The sequence below is a fragment of the Aquarana catesbeiana genome, linkage group LG02, assembly GCF_042186555.1.
Source record: "Aquarana catesbeiana isolate 2022-GZ linkage group LG02, ASM4218655v1, whole genome shotgun sequence".
Lineage (NCBI taxonomy): Eukaryota > Metazoa > Chordata > Amphibia > Anura > Ranidae > Aquarana > Aquarana catesbeiana.
In genome coordinates, this window is record NC_133325.1 from 644,451,761 (window position 1) to 644,467,654 (window position 15,894).

General features: G+C 42.2%; 1 protein-coding gene across 2 annotated transcripts in view; it reads right to left on the reverse strand.

The window, feature by feature from the left end:
• Nucleotides 1–15,894, reverse strand: part of RPS6KA3 (ribosomal protein S6 kinase A3) — a 199,732-nt gene that overhangs the window by 15,079 nt on the left and 168,759 nt on the right. For both annotated transcript variants that reach the window (XM_073616491.1, XM_073616492.1), the window contains 4 exons: nucleotides 10,707–10,865; nucleotides 8,624–8,785; nucleotides 7,972–8,048; nucleotides 6,887–7,004 (listed from right to left, as the gene is read on the reverse strand). In XM_073616491.1, the coding sequence (XP_073472592.1) occupies nucleotides 6,887–7,004; nucleotides 7,972–8,048; nucleotides 8,624–8,785; nucleotides 10,707–10,865 (516 nt within the window). The remainder of the gene's footprint in view (nucleotides 1–6,886; nucleotides 7,005–7,971; nucleotides 8,049–8,623; nucleotides 8,786–10,706; nucleotides 10,866–15,894) is intronic.

The following is a 15,894-nucleotide window of genomic DNA, read 5'->3' on the forward strand; positions in this document are numbered from 1 at the left end:
TTGCTCCTCCTTTGCCTTTCCCTCTCTGGTTCCAGGGTCTCTTCAGATTCTCAGCCCTGGGTAGTCCAAAGCGAGGCCTCGTATCTGTTCTTATTCTTTTCTTTCCTTGTTGCGGTTGCCCCCAGGTTGGTTTGCTCTTCAACGGAGATGCTTTCTTTTTATCCGCTGTGCGGTGTAGTACTTTTTTCCAATCCCGGACCGAACAAGTCCCCTGTTAGTGGGATTCCACAGAGCTTAGCCTTAGAAGCGCCGTCCCCCTGCCAAGTCTTTAACCACAAGGCTCTTCTTGTGGAATTTGACAAGGCTGAGGATCTTGCAGCCATCCGTACAGACTCTGCGGATGCGTCCGCTATATAGGCAATACCCTTGAGAAGCGTGGGAAAGGATGATAAGATTTGCTCCTTTGGTGTTCCCTCCTCAATGTGGGCCTGTATATGTGTAAGCCAGAACTCCACCTTTCTGGCCACCACAGTCACTGCCATAGCTGGCTTTAGACTCCCTACTGTAGAATCCCATGATTTCTTCAGGAGAGAATCCACTCTTTTGTCCATTGCGTCGGACAGAACTCAGATATCCGAAGGCTAGGTCTGTATGCTTCGAGACCTGGGAAAATGCTGCGTCTAGTTTGGGAACCTTGTTCCAAACCGACGCAGGGTCATCTGCAAATGGAAATCTGGAAGACCTCATGGACCAGGAAATGTTTCTTTTCTTGTTCTCCTAGGCCCTGATACATTTGGTCATGTGATGCTAGGGTCTTCTTTTCGGGTTGCATACCTAGGGTAGTATAAATGGCCCCCAGGAGGCTTTCTACTTCCTCCAGCGAAAGTTTATACCGGGAGGGTTTTCTGGAATCCCCTTCCATAGCTTCTCCCTCTGATTCCTGGGAACCAGAAGCTGCACTATCTGGCTCCGCCTCAGCCTCCTCCCTGGCTTCTGGTGGGCCCGCACTTGTGGAGGGTACCTGCGACTTTGGCAATTCTACCTGTTGAAGTGGTAGAGGAGCAGTTTGAGGCTGCGGGATCTGAAAAAGCGGCAACCTGGTCCAGCTTTGATACCTTTGTCAAGCACTACAGAGTGGATCTCTTGTCGACAAAGGAGCAAGCCTTTGGACGCAAGGTCTTACAAGCTGTAGTCCCGCCCTAGGGGTAAGTGCTCGTTTATTCTCTCAGGTGGCTGTCCTGAAAGACGAATAAGGGAAAAACAAAGTTACTTACTGGTAACGTTCTTTCCTGGAGTCTTTCAGGACAGCACTTGTACCCACCTAAATATATAAATGACTTGAGATTTCCTAAAAAACAGGAACTGTGGTATTTTGTTTATGTGTATCACATGTTCTTGTGTCTCCCCAGCAGACCGGAGGTGCTCTAAAACAACTAAAGAACCAGCAGGGGAGGAGGAAATTTAAAGGTGGCTGGCGCGGTGTTTTCTGCAGAGGGGAGGATCCAAGGTCTCTCAGGTGGCTATCCTGAAAGACGATTAAGGGGGGGGGGGATAAATCTTTAGACAATTTAAATTGGCCACACACTGATCGAAATCCGGCTGAATTTCACTCAGTGTATGGCCTTCTCTGCTCGTTAGAAGTCGATCATGCTGGAAAACATTTGTCGATCAGCGGCTGCAGATCAGTGTACTCTGATAGCAGCAGGAGCTGCTGTGAGAATACAATGTTCCGGTGGCAGGGGCCCCTCAAGTCATGTCATTTGAGTGAATGGAAGAAATTGCGCCTATTAGGTTCCCCCCTCAATGAGTTTTTGATTTGCATGTTGCTTCTGTGTACATAAAACTCAATTTTTTCAATAACTTAAGTACTGATTGCATAGAACTATCAAATTGACATTCCAAAAATGACTTTGCTCTCAAAAAGGAGGTATATTAAGTAAACAATTCAATTATGTGCTTCAGATTTAGGGCCAGTTCACATTACAATTTCTGCATTCCGGATGCATTTCTGCATGCATGTTTTTGATGTGTTCCAATGCGTTTTTTTTCCCCTCATCTTACTCTCAATTTTTCCTTCATCACAATTTAGTATATGTGTTTGGGTGTGCGTTGTTAGTGTGTCTTGCTACGTTCCAAATGCATTACATACAGAAAAAATGCAGCATGTTCTACTTTTGTCGACTGCACTGGTGTGAACTATGGCCATTGGAATACTGGACTGCATCAGGTATGAACCAGCCCTTAGCCACCCAAGCTAAGCCAGTCCATAAAATATTTTTATTATGAATTAAATTACGTCAGTAGTACCATTCTGGTATGTGATATACTGGGTAGATTGGGGAAAGTGAAGTGCCAGCTTTACTTTAGCATCCAAATTAAAGATCAAGATCATGAGCAGATTATTACCTATGCAGGTATCTCTGGCTTAAAGGCGAAGATCATCTTTAGGAACATTTTACAAATATATTTAGAGTGTAACATGTTCCTAAGCACCTTCACACCACCCCCAGAGCCCTATCCTCAGAGTAGGCAGGTGTTCCTCTACCCCGCAGCCGCCGTCACATTTGCCCGCACAACTGCGTCATTCATTCACAGAGATCTGAATTTGGAAGGACACAGAATTTGGATGAAGAAGGGGACGAGACCAATAGTGGTGAGCGCTAAACTGTGGCATGCAGTTAAATAGTACCAGAGAAAATGTTACAAATATTGGGCTAACAGTGGCAAAGAAAAAAATATCCCTAAATCAGCGGTGTCAATTACATAAAAAAATTTCCCCAATTTGCTGGCGTCACTGAAATGAAAAAATGTCCCTGACCTGGTGGTGTTACTGAAATGAAAAAATATCCTTGAGTCAGTGGCCTCACTGGAACAAACACTACAATGCTAACCCCCCCCACATCAGTACACAGCTCTCCACTCAGCCGCCCCTTTTCTCACTACAAAGCTCACTCAAGCAAATGTGTGCAGACTTGCAGACTAAACCCCTGCTTTTAACGCATACTGTAAAACCCCTTTCACACTAAGCCGCCCCGGGCATCAGCGGCAAATCGGCGCTATTTTTAGCACCGCTTTACCGGCGCTATTCGGCCGCTAGCAGGGGTGGTTTTAACCCCCCCGCTAGCGGACGAAAAGGGGTTAAATCCGCCTGCAAAACGCCACTTTGCCGGCGCTGACCCATTGTTTTCAATGGGCAGGAGTGGTGTATTCACCGCTCCTACACTTCTACAAAGAGCTGCTGGCAAGACTTTTTGTGATGCCCTGCCAGCGCAGTGCCCCAGTGTGAAAGCACTCAGGGTTTCACACTGGGTTTGCAGCTGAGGCTTTTTTCAGGCGCTATAGCGCCTGAAAAACACCTCCAGTGTGTAAGGGGTCTTAGACAGGTTTACTTGGTTGTCTGAGGGCTGGTCGGTAAGTTAAGCTTGTTTTTATCCTTGGATTTATCCTTTGCCTTGTTTATAAAAGCTCACCCACCCCCTTTTTAGTACAGAGCTGTGCCTTCTCTCACCCCCTTTCTTCTTCTCCATCCAAGTACACAGGGCTCCTCCTCCTCTCTCCAGCAGACAAGGCCCCTGCCCCCGTACACAGGGCTCCCCCCTCATCCCCCAGTACACAGAGCCCCCCCACACTTCCTTCAGTACACAGAGCCCCACCCACTCTCTTCTTCCAGTACACAGAGCCCACACTCTTACCCTCCCAGCTAGTAATATCAGTCCTGTAGAGCCCTACTGCTCCCTCCTGCACTGAGGGGGCACTGTCACTTATAAACAAAGAATCCGGCATAGGAAGCTGCTTCTGTGTTTACAAGCAACAGCAGCCAGAGGGCAACACAGAACTAGCACCGGAGGTGATGGTACTAAATACTGTGGGGCTCCGGACCAAGACACTGCAGTCACTCCTCCACATAAAGCTAGTGCCTGGGAATAGCCCTTTATGCCCCATCTCCCCTTTTCCCGGCCCTAGTCTATTTCACAGGCATACACTCAGGCACGTACAAAGGAAAATTTAGAGAGGAGCCAATTAACCTATCAGCATACAGTGAGGGAAAAAAGTATTTGACCCCCTGCTGATTTCATACGTTTGCCCACTGACAAAAATGATCAGCCTATAGTTTTAATGGTAGGTTTATTTTAACAGCGAGACAGAATAACAAAAAAAAATCCAGAAAAACTTGGTGGTAAAACCCTTGTTGGCAGTCACAGAGGTCAGACGTTTCTTATAGTTGACTACCAGGTTTGCATCTCAGGAGGTATTTTGTCCCACTCCTCTGTGCAGAACCTCTCCAAGTCATTAAGGTTTTGAGGCAGACGGTTGGAAACTCGAACCTTCAGCTCCCTCCACATATTTTCTACTGGATTAAGGTCTGGAGACTGGCTAGGCCACTCCAGGACCTTAATGTGCTGCTCCCTAAGCCACTACTTAGTTGCCTTGGCCGTGTGTCATTGTCATGCTGGAATACCCATCCACCACCCATTTTTAATGTCCTGGCTGAGGGATGGAGGTTCTCACCAAAGATTTGACAGTACATGGCCCCATCCATCGTCCCTTTGATGCAGTGAAGTTGTCCTGTCCCCTTAGCAGAAAAACACCCCCAAAGCATAATGTTTACACCTCCATGTTTGACAATAGGGATGGTGTTCTTGAGGTCATAGGCAGCATTCCTCCTCTTCACACAGGGAGTTGAGTTGATGCCAAATAGCTCGATTTTGGTCTCATCTGACCGCAACACTTTCGCCCAGTTCTCCCCTGAATCAATCATGAGCAAACTTCAGATGGGCCTGTACTTTCTTGAGCACGGGGACCTTGTGGGCACTGCAGGATTTCAGTCCTTCATGGCGTAGTGTTACCAATTGTTTTCTTGGTGGCTATTGTACAGCTGCCTTGAGATCATTGACTAGAGTCTTCCGTGTAGTTCTAGGCTGATTCCTCACTCATGCTCATTGAAACTCCATGAGGTGAGATCTTGCATGGAGTCCCAGACCGAGGGAGATGAACAGTTATTTTGTGTTTCTTCCATTTGCAACTATTCGCACCAACTGTTGTCACCATCTCACCAAGCTGCTAGGCGATGGTCTTGTAGCCCATTCCAGCCCTGTGTAGGTCTACAATCTTGTACCTGACATCCTTGGACAGCTCTTTGGTCTTGGCCATGGTGGAGAGATTGGTATCCGATCGATTGCTTCTGTGGACAGGTGTCTTTTATACAGGTAACAAGTTGAGATTAGGAGCACTCCCTTTAAGAGAGTGCTCCTAATCTCAGCTCTTCACCTGTATAGAAGACACCTGGCAGCCAGAAATCTTGCTGATTGATAGGGGATCAAATACCTTTTTCACGCATTAAAATGCAAATCAATTTATAACTTTTTTGAAATGTGTTTTTCTGGATATTTTTGTTATTATGTCTCTCGCTGTTGAAATAAACCTACCATTAAAATTATAGACTGATCATTTCTATGTCAGTGGGCAAACGTATAAAATCAGCAGGGGATAAAAAACTTTTTTCCCCATGTAAAGATTTTAGATTCACCACTTCTGACTACTGCATGTAGGAACTTGAAGATCAGTATACTGGTTATTGGTTGAACTAGATAGACCTGTGTCTTTTTTCAACCAGACTAACTATGCAAACCAAGTATACACTTAATGTATCAATCCAACACCTAGTTATGAACTAAAAAACATAAGTCACCACATACTGGGGAAAAATCAGCAGTGACTGCTGCTAACCTGGTTTGAATCTTCTAAAATTAAGATTTAAAAGTAGTATGTTTTTTTTTTTTTTTAATATTAATACTTACCTAGGTGGATGCAGCATCAGACTGATGCTGCAGCTGTCCCCCGGCGTCTCTGCACTGAGAACACCCCCGATGGCTCGGTTCTCAATCCCCGAGCGGAGAGTTGCTGCCTGTCAGTCAGCATCTCTCCTGCTCTGATCCTCCACGCTCATAGGAGCGCTGAGCTGTGGATGGGCGGGAGCGGAGGCGCCGAGACTGCCATCAGTCAAGGCAGCTGGTGGATCCAGACTTCGGAAGTCAGGATGACGCGCTGCCTCCACGGATAGCAGTGACGTCAGCAGAGAGCGGACTTCAGACCGCTCTCTGCTGAAAACGGGTCACAGGAGTCCAAAGCAAATTGCACTCCTATGACCCAGAGAAGAAGCCCAGCATAAAATGTCAGGCTGGACTTCTCCTTTAATAAGGTCCTGCTGAAAGTATTATATCACCCAAAACACAACTGTATAATGCAAGAGTATTTGTGCAACATGGACTATCTTTTAAAATAACTGTAGATATTTTAAAGTATCTGGTGTTAAACAAAAAAGATGCCAGTTAGTTTAAAAAGTCCAGTTCTAAAACTAAAAAAAAAAAGGCACAAAAAGGCGAATGTGTCAGTTACTACTGTATGATACATATTTCTCATTGAATTCTCTCTCCAATTCAACACCCATCAGTCTTATGGTTTCACAGACTCACACTTCTACAACCAAGCTGAACCACTTTAACATTCAAGCAGAATTAAATGCTGGCACTATTCTAGTAGCATCACAGAAAAAGGCAGGCAAGGTTCGTTCACCTTTACAAAAAAATACAACTGGTTATGCAGGTAAAGGGTGTTTCTAGATAAAAAAAGGTGAGCAGTAATGACTAGGCCTCACTTCCTGGGAGTACTCCACTCAGGCTTCATGAGGTATGTATATGGCCTACAATAGCAAGGCCATTATTCAACTTTAGTCAGAGCTGCACAGTTTGTATATCCACAGACACCCCTTATCTGCATAGGCAGTTTTTTTTTTTTAAGTAAAGATGAACTAACTCTTTAACCACCAAATGGAATACCTAGGCAAACATAATGCAGATTTTGTGTACTATTACTAACCGGCAACCAGGTAGGACTAGAAGATAGATTTAGAAAACTGAGGAATATATTGATTTACAGAAGTACAAACCTTGGCAATATCGGAGACTGAATTCCAGTAGCCACCACTTAGAGAAAATTTTCCACTGCCTATCCGTGCCAGTATGTCTTCTGGAGTATCATCTGGCCCATTTGCAAAAGGTGTATATCTGAAACAGAAGTCAATTTTCGCCAACATAATATCATTGGATATGGTAAAGAGCTGGATGATCACAGAATTTTCCATTGCTTATTCACAGATTTTTAATTCTTGAACATAATTTTACAGTAACTGGAAGAGAACAATGGGAAAAAGCACAACTGGTGGGCCAAGAACATAACAGTATTACTGCAGTGCACTTAAGGGGCAATACACTCATTATCACCCAAGTTTCAAAGAACTACTTGACAAAGTGGGTGGAGTCATGAAACACATCACAGAGTACATGGATTATAGTGGGTGTGTATGGAGTGTCTTTAGAGTGTCAGCTCTTCTCCTAACCACTGACCACGTGGAGGGTTTTTCTATGCAGGTCAGGAGTCAGAAGTTTCGGGTCCTTGGGATACATGTGAGTGCAAAGTTTATGGATGCTTTAATTATATCCACTATTATGGATATATTATTATGCTGGCCCATAGATGGCTCGAATTTCCTGAGTTGGGTGGTGCTTGCAGGACACCCCATGGCTCAACAAAAATGGATTTAAAAATTGACTGAGCTGGGTGGAAAATTATTGGCAACGCAAACTGTATTTAACCAGTTTTCAAGGGTGTGGAATGCACAGGTGTTTCATGCAGCCCCATTCAGGAAGCTGCACAGACCTGTGCAAATTTCCACGCGCATTCTGGAATGTACATCTGTGTGGGACCAATCTGAACACAGACTGATATGGATTTGAACAGGCTGCATAAAACACCAGTGCATCGCGCACGGGTGAAGATGGCCCTTCGCATTGGGTGTATGGATCAGTATGCATGTGCAAATGATGCCTAATGAAACTTAAAGAACCATCTTAAGGGATGACAACCTAGGTATGTTGATGACACGTATTGCAGTAGGTCAGTGATTAGCACGGTGATCACTAAAAATCTTAGTTTTACGGAGGAAAAATTGATTAAACATTTACATAGACTCACCCAGTTAGCATGGTATAGAGGAGAACACCCAAGCTCCAGATATCACATGCAGCATCATAGCCTTGACGCTTCAATACCTGCAATAAAAAAAAATTGGCTTCAGTGTATATATCCATTTGTCTCATATTCCACACTGATGGAAATATCAGCCATACTGTAAGAAAGGTAAGTTGCCTAGAATGAATACATTGGCTTAGCCAAAAAAGGACTATGAAATTTTATGAAATCTTATTGTCTGACTGCTTAATATTTTAAACAGGAAAGAAACAACATACAAACAAAATGGCTTTAAAAAAAAATTAATTTTGACTTATGCTCAAAATGTCTATTTGCTTTTACTACAATGCTTCATTAGTACAGATGCTGAAGTAGTTAATGAAGTATTGTAATATTCAACTGTTCTTTGTTATTGCTGGGTTAGACTAAAATGTCTCCCAATTTTTAACCGTACAGAACACAGATTAGATGTTCATAGACCCTGGGTTATAGGCTGGTACCTTCAGGTGACTGGGCACTAGCAAAGCTTTGAGTGACAAGTCTCCTGATCAACCTCTTGTAACTCTACCCCACTATGCAAGTACTCAGTTTTTTGCTAGTGAAAATCCCATTTGAATAAAATGGTATTAATTTCATAGACAGAAAATGCCATTACCTCTGGAGCAACAAAATTTGCAGTATAACACGGAGTCATAAGCAATCCATTTTCTGCCCTGAGTTGTTTAGCAAAACCAAAGTCGCAGATTCGAATAGACTCAGGATTTCCAGACTCATCCACATAAAGTATATTGCTGGGTTTCAAGTCCCTGTGGACAACCTGAAGAAAAACAAAAAAAAACAAACAAACATTCTACAAAACAGTGTTTCTCAAGGTCATAAAACTATACACCACTTTAACCAGTGTATATTATTGAATCATCAGTACACTAAACTGAACATGTATTCTGGGTAGTCAAAAACAAAACTTTGAGGACTGTACCCTAAAGTAAACGAAAAGTTTTTTCTTTACCTACATAGGTTGTTCAAATTTCACATGTTGGTAGAGTAACTTTCTTGGTTACAGTAATCATTATTCTCCTTTTTCATTTCATGTAACTAATAGATTCCAAGCAGAGGTAACGTGCCGTCACTGAGTCCTTGACGAAGAAGGGGGTGCAGGCTGTCCAACATCCACAGAAGGCTACAGAATGTTTACGGCAATGACAGCATTGTCAGGAGCAATGTGCAGACGGATAAGGTTTACAGAAGGGTAAACCGGCATTGGAGACAAACCAACTGCAACCACTGACCCGAATCATCTGTAAGTGGATGAACGGATTTGTGCGGCCAGACAAATCACAAACCGGAAGCTCGCTGCACAACTTGACTGTAATCACAATGCCATACAGAAGATGATGGAAGATTTAGGCCGGCCACAGATGGATTATTTTCCTGCTGTCAGAATACAACAGTGCAGCAGGAGGGATTCTCCCATCAACACAGTCAGTGAATCAAGTGATTTTCTTGCCTTTAAACCGTGGTTGAAGGCAATAAAATTGCATAATCTATGGCTTTAGGGTATAGGACAGTGGTCATCAACTCTGTCCTCAGGGCCCACTAACAGACCAGGTTTGCAAGATAACTGAAATACATCACAGGTGATATCATTTGCTGCTCAGTGATTCCAGTATTCTAGTCTGCATCTCCCCAAGGTAATACATAAAACCTGGCCTGTTAGTGGGCCCTGAGGACAAGGTTGATGACCACTGGTATAGGACACCGCTTGCAAAGTGGGCATATCTTTATGATCCGGAAACAAAGAATTAGTCCATCGAATGGCATCACACATCTTCCCCATGGCTTAAGAAGTTCAAGAGCCAGCAATCGGCAGAGAAAGTCATGATGACTGTTTTGGGATGGCAAGGGCTTTAGTCTCCTTTCTTTTCTGGAATGTGGCCTACCTTATCCAGTGAGTGGTATATTGAGACATTTAAGGAGGAGGAGGAGACTGTACAATCTGAAAATGATCCACATTCACAAACATCTTTGGCAGCAAGTCAGGCTATCTGAAAATTTTGCTGGTCAGTGGGTCCACCCTCCCCCGTAAAGCCCAGATTTAGCACCCTCCGACTTCCACTTGCTTGGTCCAACAAAAGACAGTTTTTGGGGACAATGATTTGATGACACAGACAAAGTGAAAGTGGATACAATAGTGCAACAATTGCAAAAATGCATCACTTGTGATGGAGACTACGTTGAGTAGTACCTTTGTATAGAACAGTTACTCTACCAGCATGTGGAATTTGTAGGTACAACCTTTGTAGGTAAAAAAGTTAGACCCACTTTTGCATTACTTTTGGGACAGCCCAAAAATGTTTTTTGTTAATTCAGAGGTCTCTTATGATTTTAAATGTACTGTATTTGATTATTATTTTAGCTATTTGTTTTATTTTTCAAATAGTTTTAACACAGGGATGCACAATTATCAGAACTTAGTATGGTGAAAATCCTATATTGTCTGCTTTTATGTGTTTCCAGAAGAAACATTTGGAATGTGTTGTCATGGTCTGATGAACTTCTTTAAAAATGCAAAAAGATTGTTAAAATGTCCTCACAATCAAGATCCCCAGGTATAAAGCATGCTACAAAACACAGGTGCACTCACACATCCAATCCAAGCTAAAACAAGCAAAAATATTACAACGTAAAGCAAAGTATGAATGCTTTCTAAGATATTCGTTTAAGGCTTATGACCTCACCCATTGTGAATGTAGGTATTCCACAGTTTTGGTTATCGTGTGCAGTACAGCACTCGCCTCCCGCTCAGAGAAGAACTTCTGCCGTAGTATTTTGTCTAAAAGCTCCCCTCCTTTCATTAGTTCAGTTACTAGATATACATATTTCCCATCGTCATATACCTGTAACAAAAACACACACATCAAAAGCTCTCTCAGGAACACCCCATGTAAATAAAAATGAATTAAAAAGAAGGTTATGCTAAAATTTACAAACTCAAAGACTCTAATTTTGGGTATATAGATACATTTATTAATGTTGTGTACTGAAATGTAACAGCAGAAAAAGGTTGCAAATTGGATGAAGGATACATTTAAATGATGGTTTTCTCCCAAACATTATAGACATTTAGCATCTGAAGTGTGGTTTTGCAAAATACTGTATACTAGAATCCTTCCTGCATGCATGAGTCGTAAAGGAAGGAAGCAACTGCCCTGAGTTTTCAGCAGCTTTCATTCCATGCATGGATAAAAATCACCTACAGCTATCCTTACAATCCTACTACACTAACAGAGTGATAAAATAATGAAATACTTACATGGGTCTACATTGTCAGCTGATAACATGATATAGCCTCAACTAAAGATGGCTAAGAGACTGCATGCATAGGCAGAAGGACAGTATCTTTGAGGCAGGACTGGTCAGTTTTGGTCACGAGACTGACGAAACCAGTAGGAGGAGCTTGATCGGCTGACGAGAGAGGTACCAGGAAGTGTTGCAAAGCTGGCATAAGACAGGGGGAACGCCAAGTAAACCAGAGCTGCAGAACCGGACCACAGGTGACTATCACCCCTCAGCACTTTAAAAAGCGTTTTTTATTTTATAAATGTGAGAGTAGTATATATGTGGAGTTCTGTTTGCAATTAAAATCTTTTAAACGTTATCATGCTATTGCATGCCTCTGTCAATTCCCGCATGTGATGTATATCAGGAGAGTCTCTGAACATACCAGGAGAAAATAGTGACCTCTGAGCTGGGTTATTATCGGAAGTAGCAGGCTAATGCTATCAATTACAGGCTTATTTTTTTAAGCCTCTAAAGGTGGGGGTACACCTGGTGGGGGTTGTGTGTGCACAAAGCATGAAGACACAATTATAACATGGTTGATGTTAATATGGACTTTTGCTGTTTAGTTTAAACACTGATCAAGGATTAATTGAACGTCACGGAGCACAAGCACTTTATTTTCATATATATGGACTGTTGTTTAATTTAATAACCTCATTGAGGACTGAGCGCAATATCACAGAGCACGAGCACTTTATTTATAGTGTTAATATGTTGTTATGCTTTAGACATTTATGTTATATATAGTGTTTACTGGATTCATATATTTACATAGTATTGTTTCCATATTTATCAGCGCTGCACAATGTGTTATAAGGACTGGTCAGAAGCTCTGTCTGAGTGCTGATAGTTACCTTCAGAAGACACTGAAGATAAGATTTACTAAAACTGCAGCACACAGAATCTGGTGCAGCTGTGCTAAGTAACCAATCAGCTTCTAGGTATTATTGTCGAAGCTTAAGTGAACAAAATAAAAAGTTAGAAGCTCATCGGTTACTATGCAAAGCTGCACCAGTTTTAGTAAACCTCCCCTGATTTGACCAAAGTTGCAGTGATTCAGAGCATTAACCGCTTCCCGACCAGCCACCGCAGGTATACTGTGGCAGGTTGGCTCCCCTGTGCGAGCCGTCGTAGCTATACATCGGCTCGCGGGGTCGGGATAGCAGGTGCGCGCTCGTTGCACAGCCGGGGTGCCGATGCTTGTGGCCGACGGTCGCGATGACCGCCGGCGACGAGCGATCACGAGCATGAGGGACAGGACACGGAAGTGTGTGTGTAAACACACAAATCCGTGTTTTGTTCTGAGAGGAATGACAGATTGTGTGTTCCTATTAGCTAGGAACCACGATCTGGCACTTCCTCTAAGTCAGTCCCCTCCCCCTTCAGTTAGAATCACCTCCCAGGGAACACAGTTAACCCCATGATCACCACCTAGTGTTAACCCCTTCACTGCCAGTGACATTTTTACAGTAATCAATGCATTTTTATAGCACTGATCGCTGTATTAATGCCAATGGTCCCAAAAATGTGTCAAAATTTCCGATGTGTCTGCCATAATGTCGCAGTCACGACAAAAATCGCAGATCGCCGACATTACTAGTAAAAAATAAATAAATAAAAATGCTATAAATCTATCCCCTATTTTGTAGACGCTATAACTTTTGCGCAAACCAATCAATATACGCTTATTGTGATTTTTTTTTTATCAAAAATATGTAGAAGAATACATATCGGCCTAAACTGAGAAAAAAATTAAAAAAAAAAAAAAAAAGGGGATATTTATTATAGCAAAAAGTACAAAATATTGTGTTTTTTTTCAAAATTGTCGCTCTTTTTTGTTTATAGCGCAAAAAATAAAAACCGCAGCAGTGATCAAATACCACCAAAAGAAAGCTTTATTTGTGGGAAAAAAAGAACGTCAATTTGGTTTGGGTGCAATGTTGCACGACCGCGCAATTGTCAGTTAAAGCGACGCAGTGCCGAATCGCAAAAATTGCTCTGGTCAGGAAGGGGGTAAATCCTTCCGGGGCTGAAGTGGTTAAAAAGGAACCCCAGACACAGACATTTTTATAATTTCCCAAGTGTGAAAAGAAAAAAAAAAAAAAAAAAAAGCACCTATGTGCTTGTCAAATGTTCTCTTTACTGAACAATTTATACATTTGTATATACTAGATGCTACAGCTAGTGCTGTACTTCCAGCCCACTGCAACTCTATATGGAAGCACTAGTATAGTTTATATACCTCTCCTTGCTCATGCCCACTCACAGAATGTCAAGTATTCTGTAAACGGTTTACAGATACAAGGTGTTCTGTTAACGGGCAAGGGTAAAGGTGGGGCTTCCTTGTATGAAAGCTACAGAATTCAGGAGGAGCATGCAGGTACTGTTAATTTTGACGTCAATTTTCGATTTGCCATTTTAGCTGGTCGTATTTTAGTCATCGGAATCGTTTTAGTTTTATTTTAGTCAATTAAAATCTCCAGTACATTTTTGTCCATCTCCAGTACCTACCTGAACTTCTGCTCTCCTCAAAGCTCCACCTGTCTGTTAAAGCCCCAGCCCCCTGACTATCAGCAAACTGTATTGTCTGTAAGACACAGGCTCCCTCTGTTTGCCTGCAAGTTTTGGAACAATGCCCTGTAAACCACAGAAGACGAACTCCTCCGTCCGATTTGTGTGCCTGAATGTGACGTGGCAAGTGTTCCTCCTCCCAGCAAGGTAGCAGTGCTTAGCACTGTGTAAAATAACACCCTCCCCAGACCATCCAGTTCTCTGCCCTGTGCACTCCCTCCCATTTACTTCCCAATGACTAAATGAAAATTGGAATTGATTTTTATCAGTTTTCATCAATTGACTTAATTCTAATTTTATTTTCGTTTAGTTTTCATCACAGAAAATTTGCAGCTGACGAAAACTATGATGAAAATTTTTTTGTCTATGAAATTAACACTGCACGCAGGAAGTTCAACACTAACTGTATCTAGCACATACAAATGTATAAATAGTAAAGTCAAGAGAAGCAAATGAATTTTACAGCAAAGATAAGCAGTCTGCACACTTAACACCAGACAACTAGCATTTCTAGGATAAGGTTTCCTGGAGTAAGGTTGCAATAGTAGCTGATGGGTGGTATCGTGTCTATGAGACTGGTTTAACCACTTCAACCCCGGAAGGACTTACCCCTTAATGACCAGGCCATTTTTTGCGATACGGCACTGCGTTGCTTTAGCTGACAATTAAAATTGTGTGGCCGTGCAATGTTGTACACAAACAAAATGTATGTCCTTTTTTCCACCGACAAATAGAGCTTTCTTTTGGTGGTATTTGATCACCTCTGCGGTTTTTATTTTTTGCAGTATAAGGGGGGCTTAAATGCTTAAATTTTGGTTTTAAAATTTTGCAAATAAGAAATTATCTATAAATTTAGGCCAAAATACATACTGCTACATTTCTTTGGTTATAAAAACCCAAATCAAACTTTCAAAACCTAGATGCATAGAGGGGGATACAAGGAGCACTACATTTCCTAAATACCCATTACATTTTTGGAGGCCCTGAAAAAGCATAGTGAGTCTTTTTAAAATGTCATTTTTTTTCCCACAAGTTTTTTGAAAACGCTAATGTATTTTTCTAACAAGTTTATGTTCTTCCTTTTTTTTTTTTTTTTTTTTTTTACACAAGGTTGTCAATTAAGAAGATATTTCCAACACATCATAAGCCTACTTCGAAATACACCCCAAAACAAAATCTGCTACTCCTCCCGAGTGTGACGATACCATGTGGATGAGACTTTTTTCAAAGCCTAGACACCCAGAGGCCCACATTCCAAAAAGCACCTTCAGGCTTTCTAGTGGCATAAAGTACACATAATTACCTGACTTCCCACTACATTTTCGAAGGCCCTGGAGCACCAGGACAGTGGAAACACTCTCAAAATGATAATGGTGAGTATTTTGAAGACTATTTTTTTGCCATAAGTTTAGGCAAAATGCGTAAAGAAAATTAAATTTTTTTTTTACCCAAAGTTGGTGATATAAAAACCTAATTCTCACACACAGCATGGGCATACATAAAATTACATCCCAAAACACATTCTACTGCTCCTACCTAGTATGATGACACCACGTGTAAGACTTTTTCAGTCTCTGGACTAATTATGTACCAGACATTGTATCTTGTGTTTCACACAAATCAACCAATTGTGTTAAAGCCAATGTACTGTAATGGTTGCCTCTGTATGAGTGCTCAGGGAACAAAACAAAATAAAACAAAGTGTAGCGCTACCTATAGCAGTCCCAGTTCCTATAAGCAAAGCAAGCCTAGCTTACTAGTACGATGGCTTCCCACTAGAATGCCATGTTCACTGTCCAGGAAGTAAAGGGTGCTAAAGAAAGCAAAAACAAAAGAACTCCTGTGGTTCCAGGAGTGCAGTTGTCCACAGGGGATGGCTGGAACTGGTGTCTCACAGGAACGTAGTCAGCGGGATGAGCAGATGGGTCAGCGCAGGAGCAGGCAAGGACATGGTCAGCCAGCAGGCAAAAGGATTAGTACAGGCAGCAGGCAACAGTGGTGTGGCGGTGATCA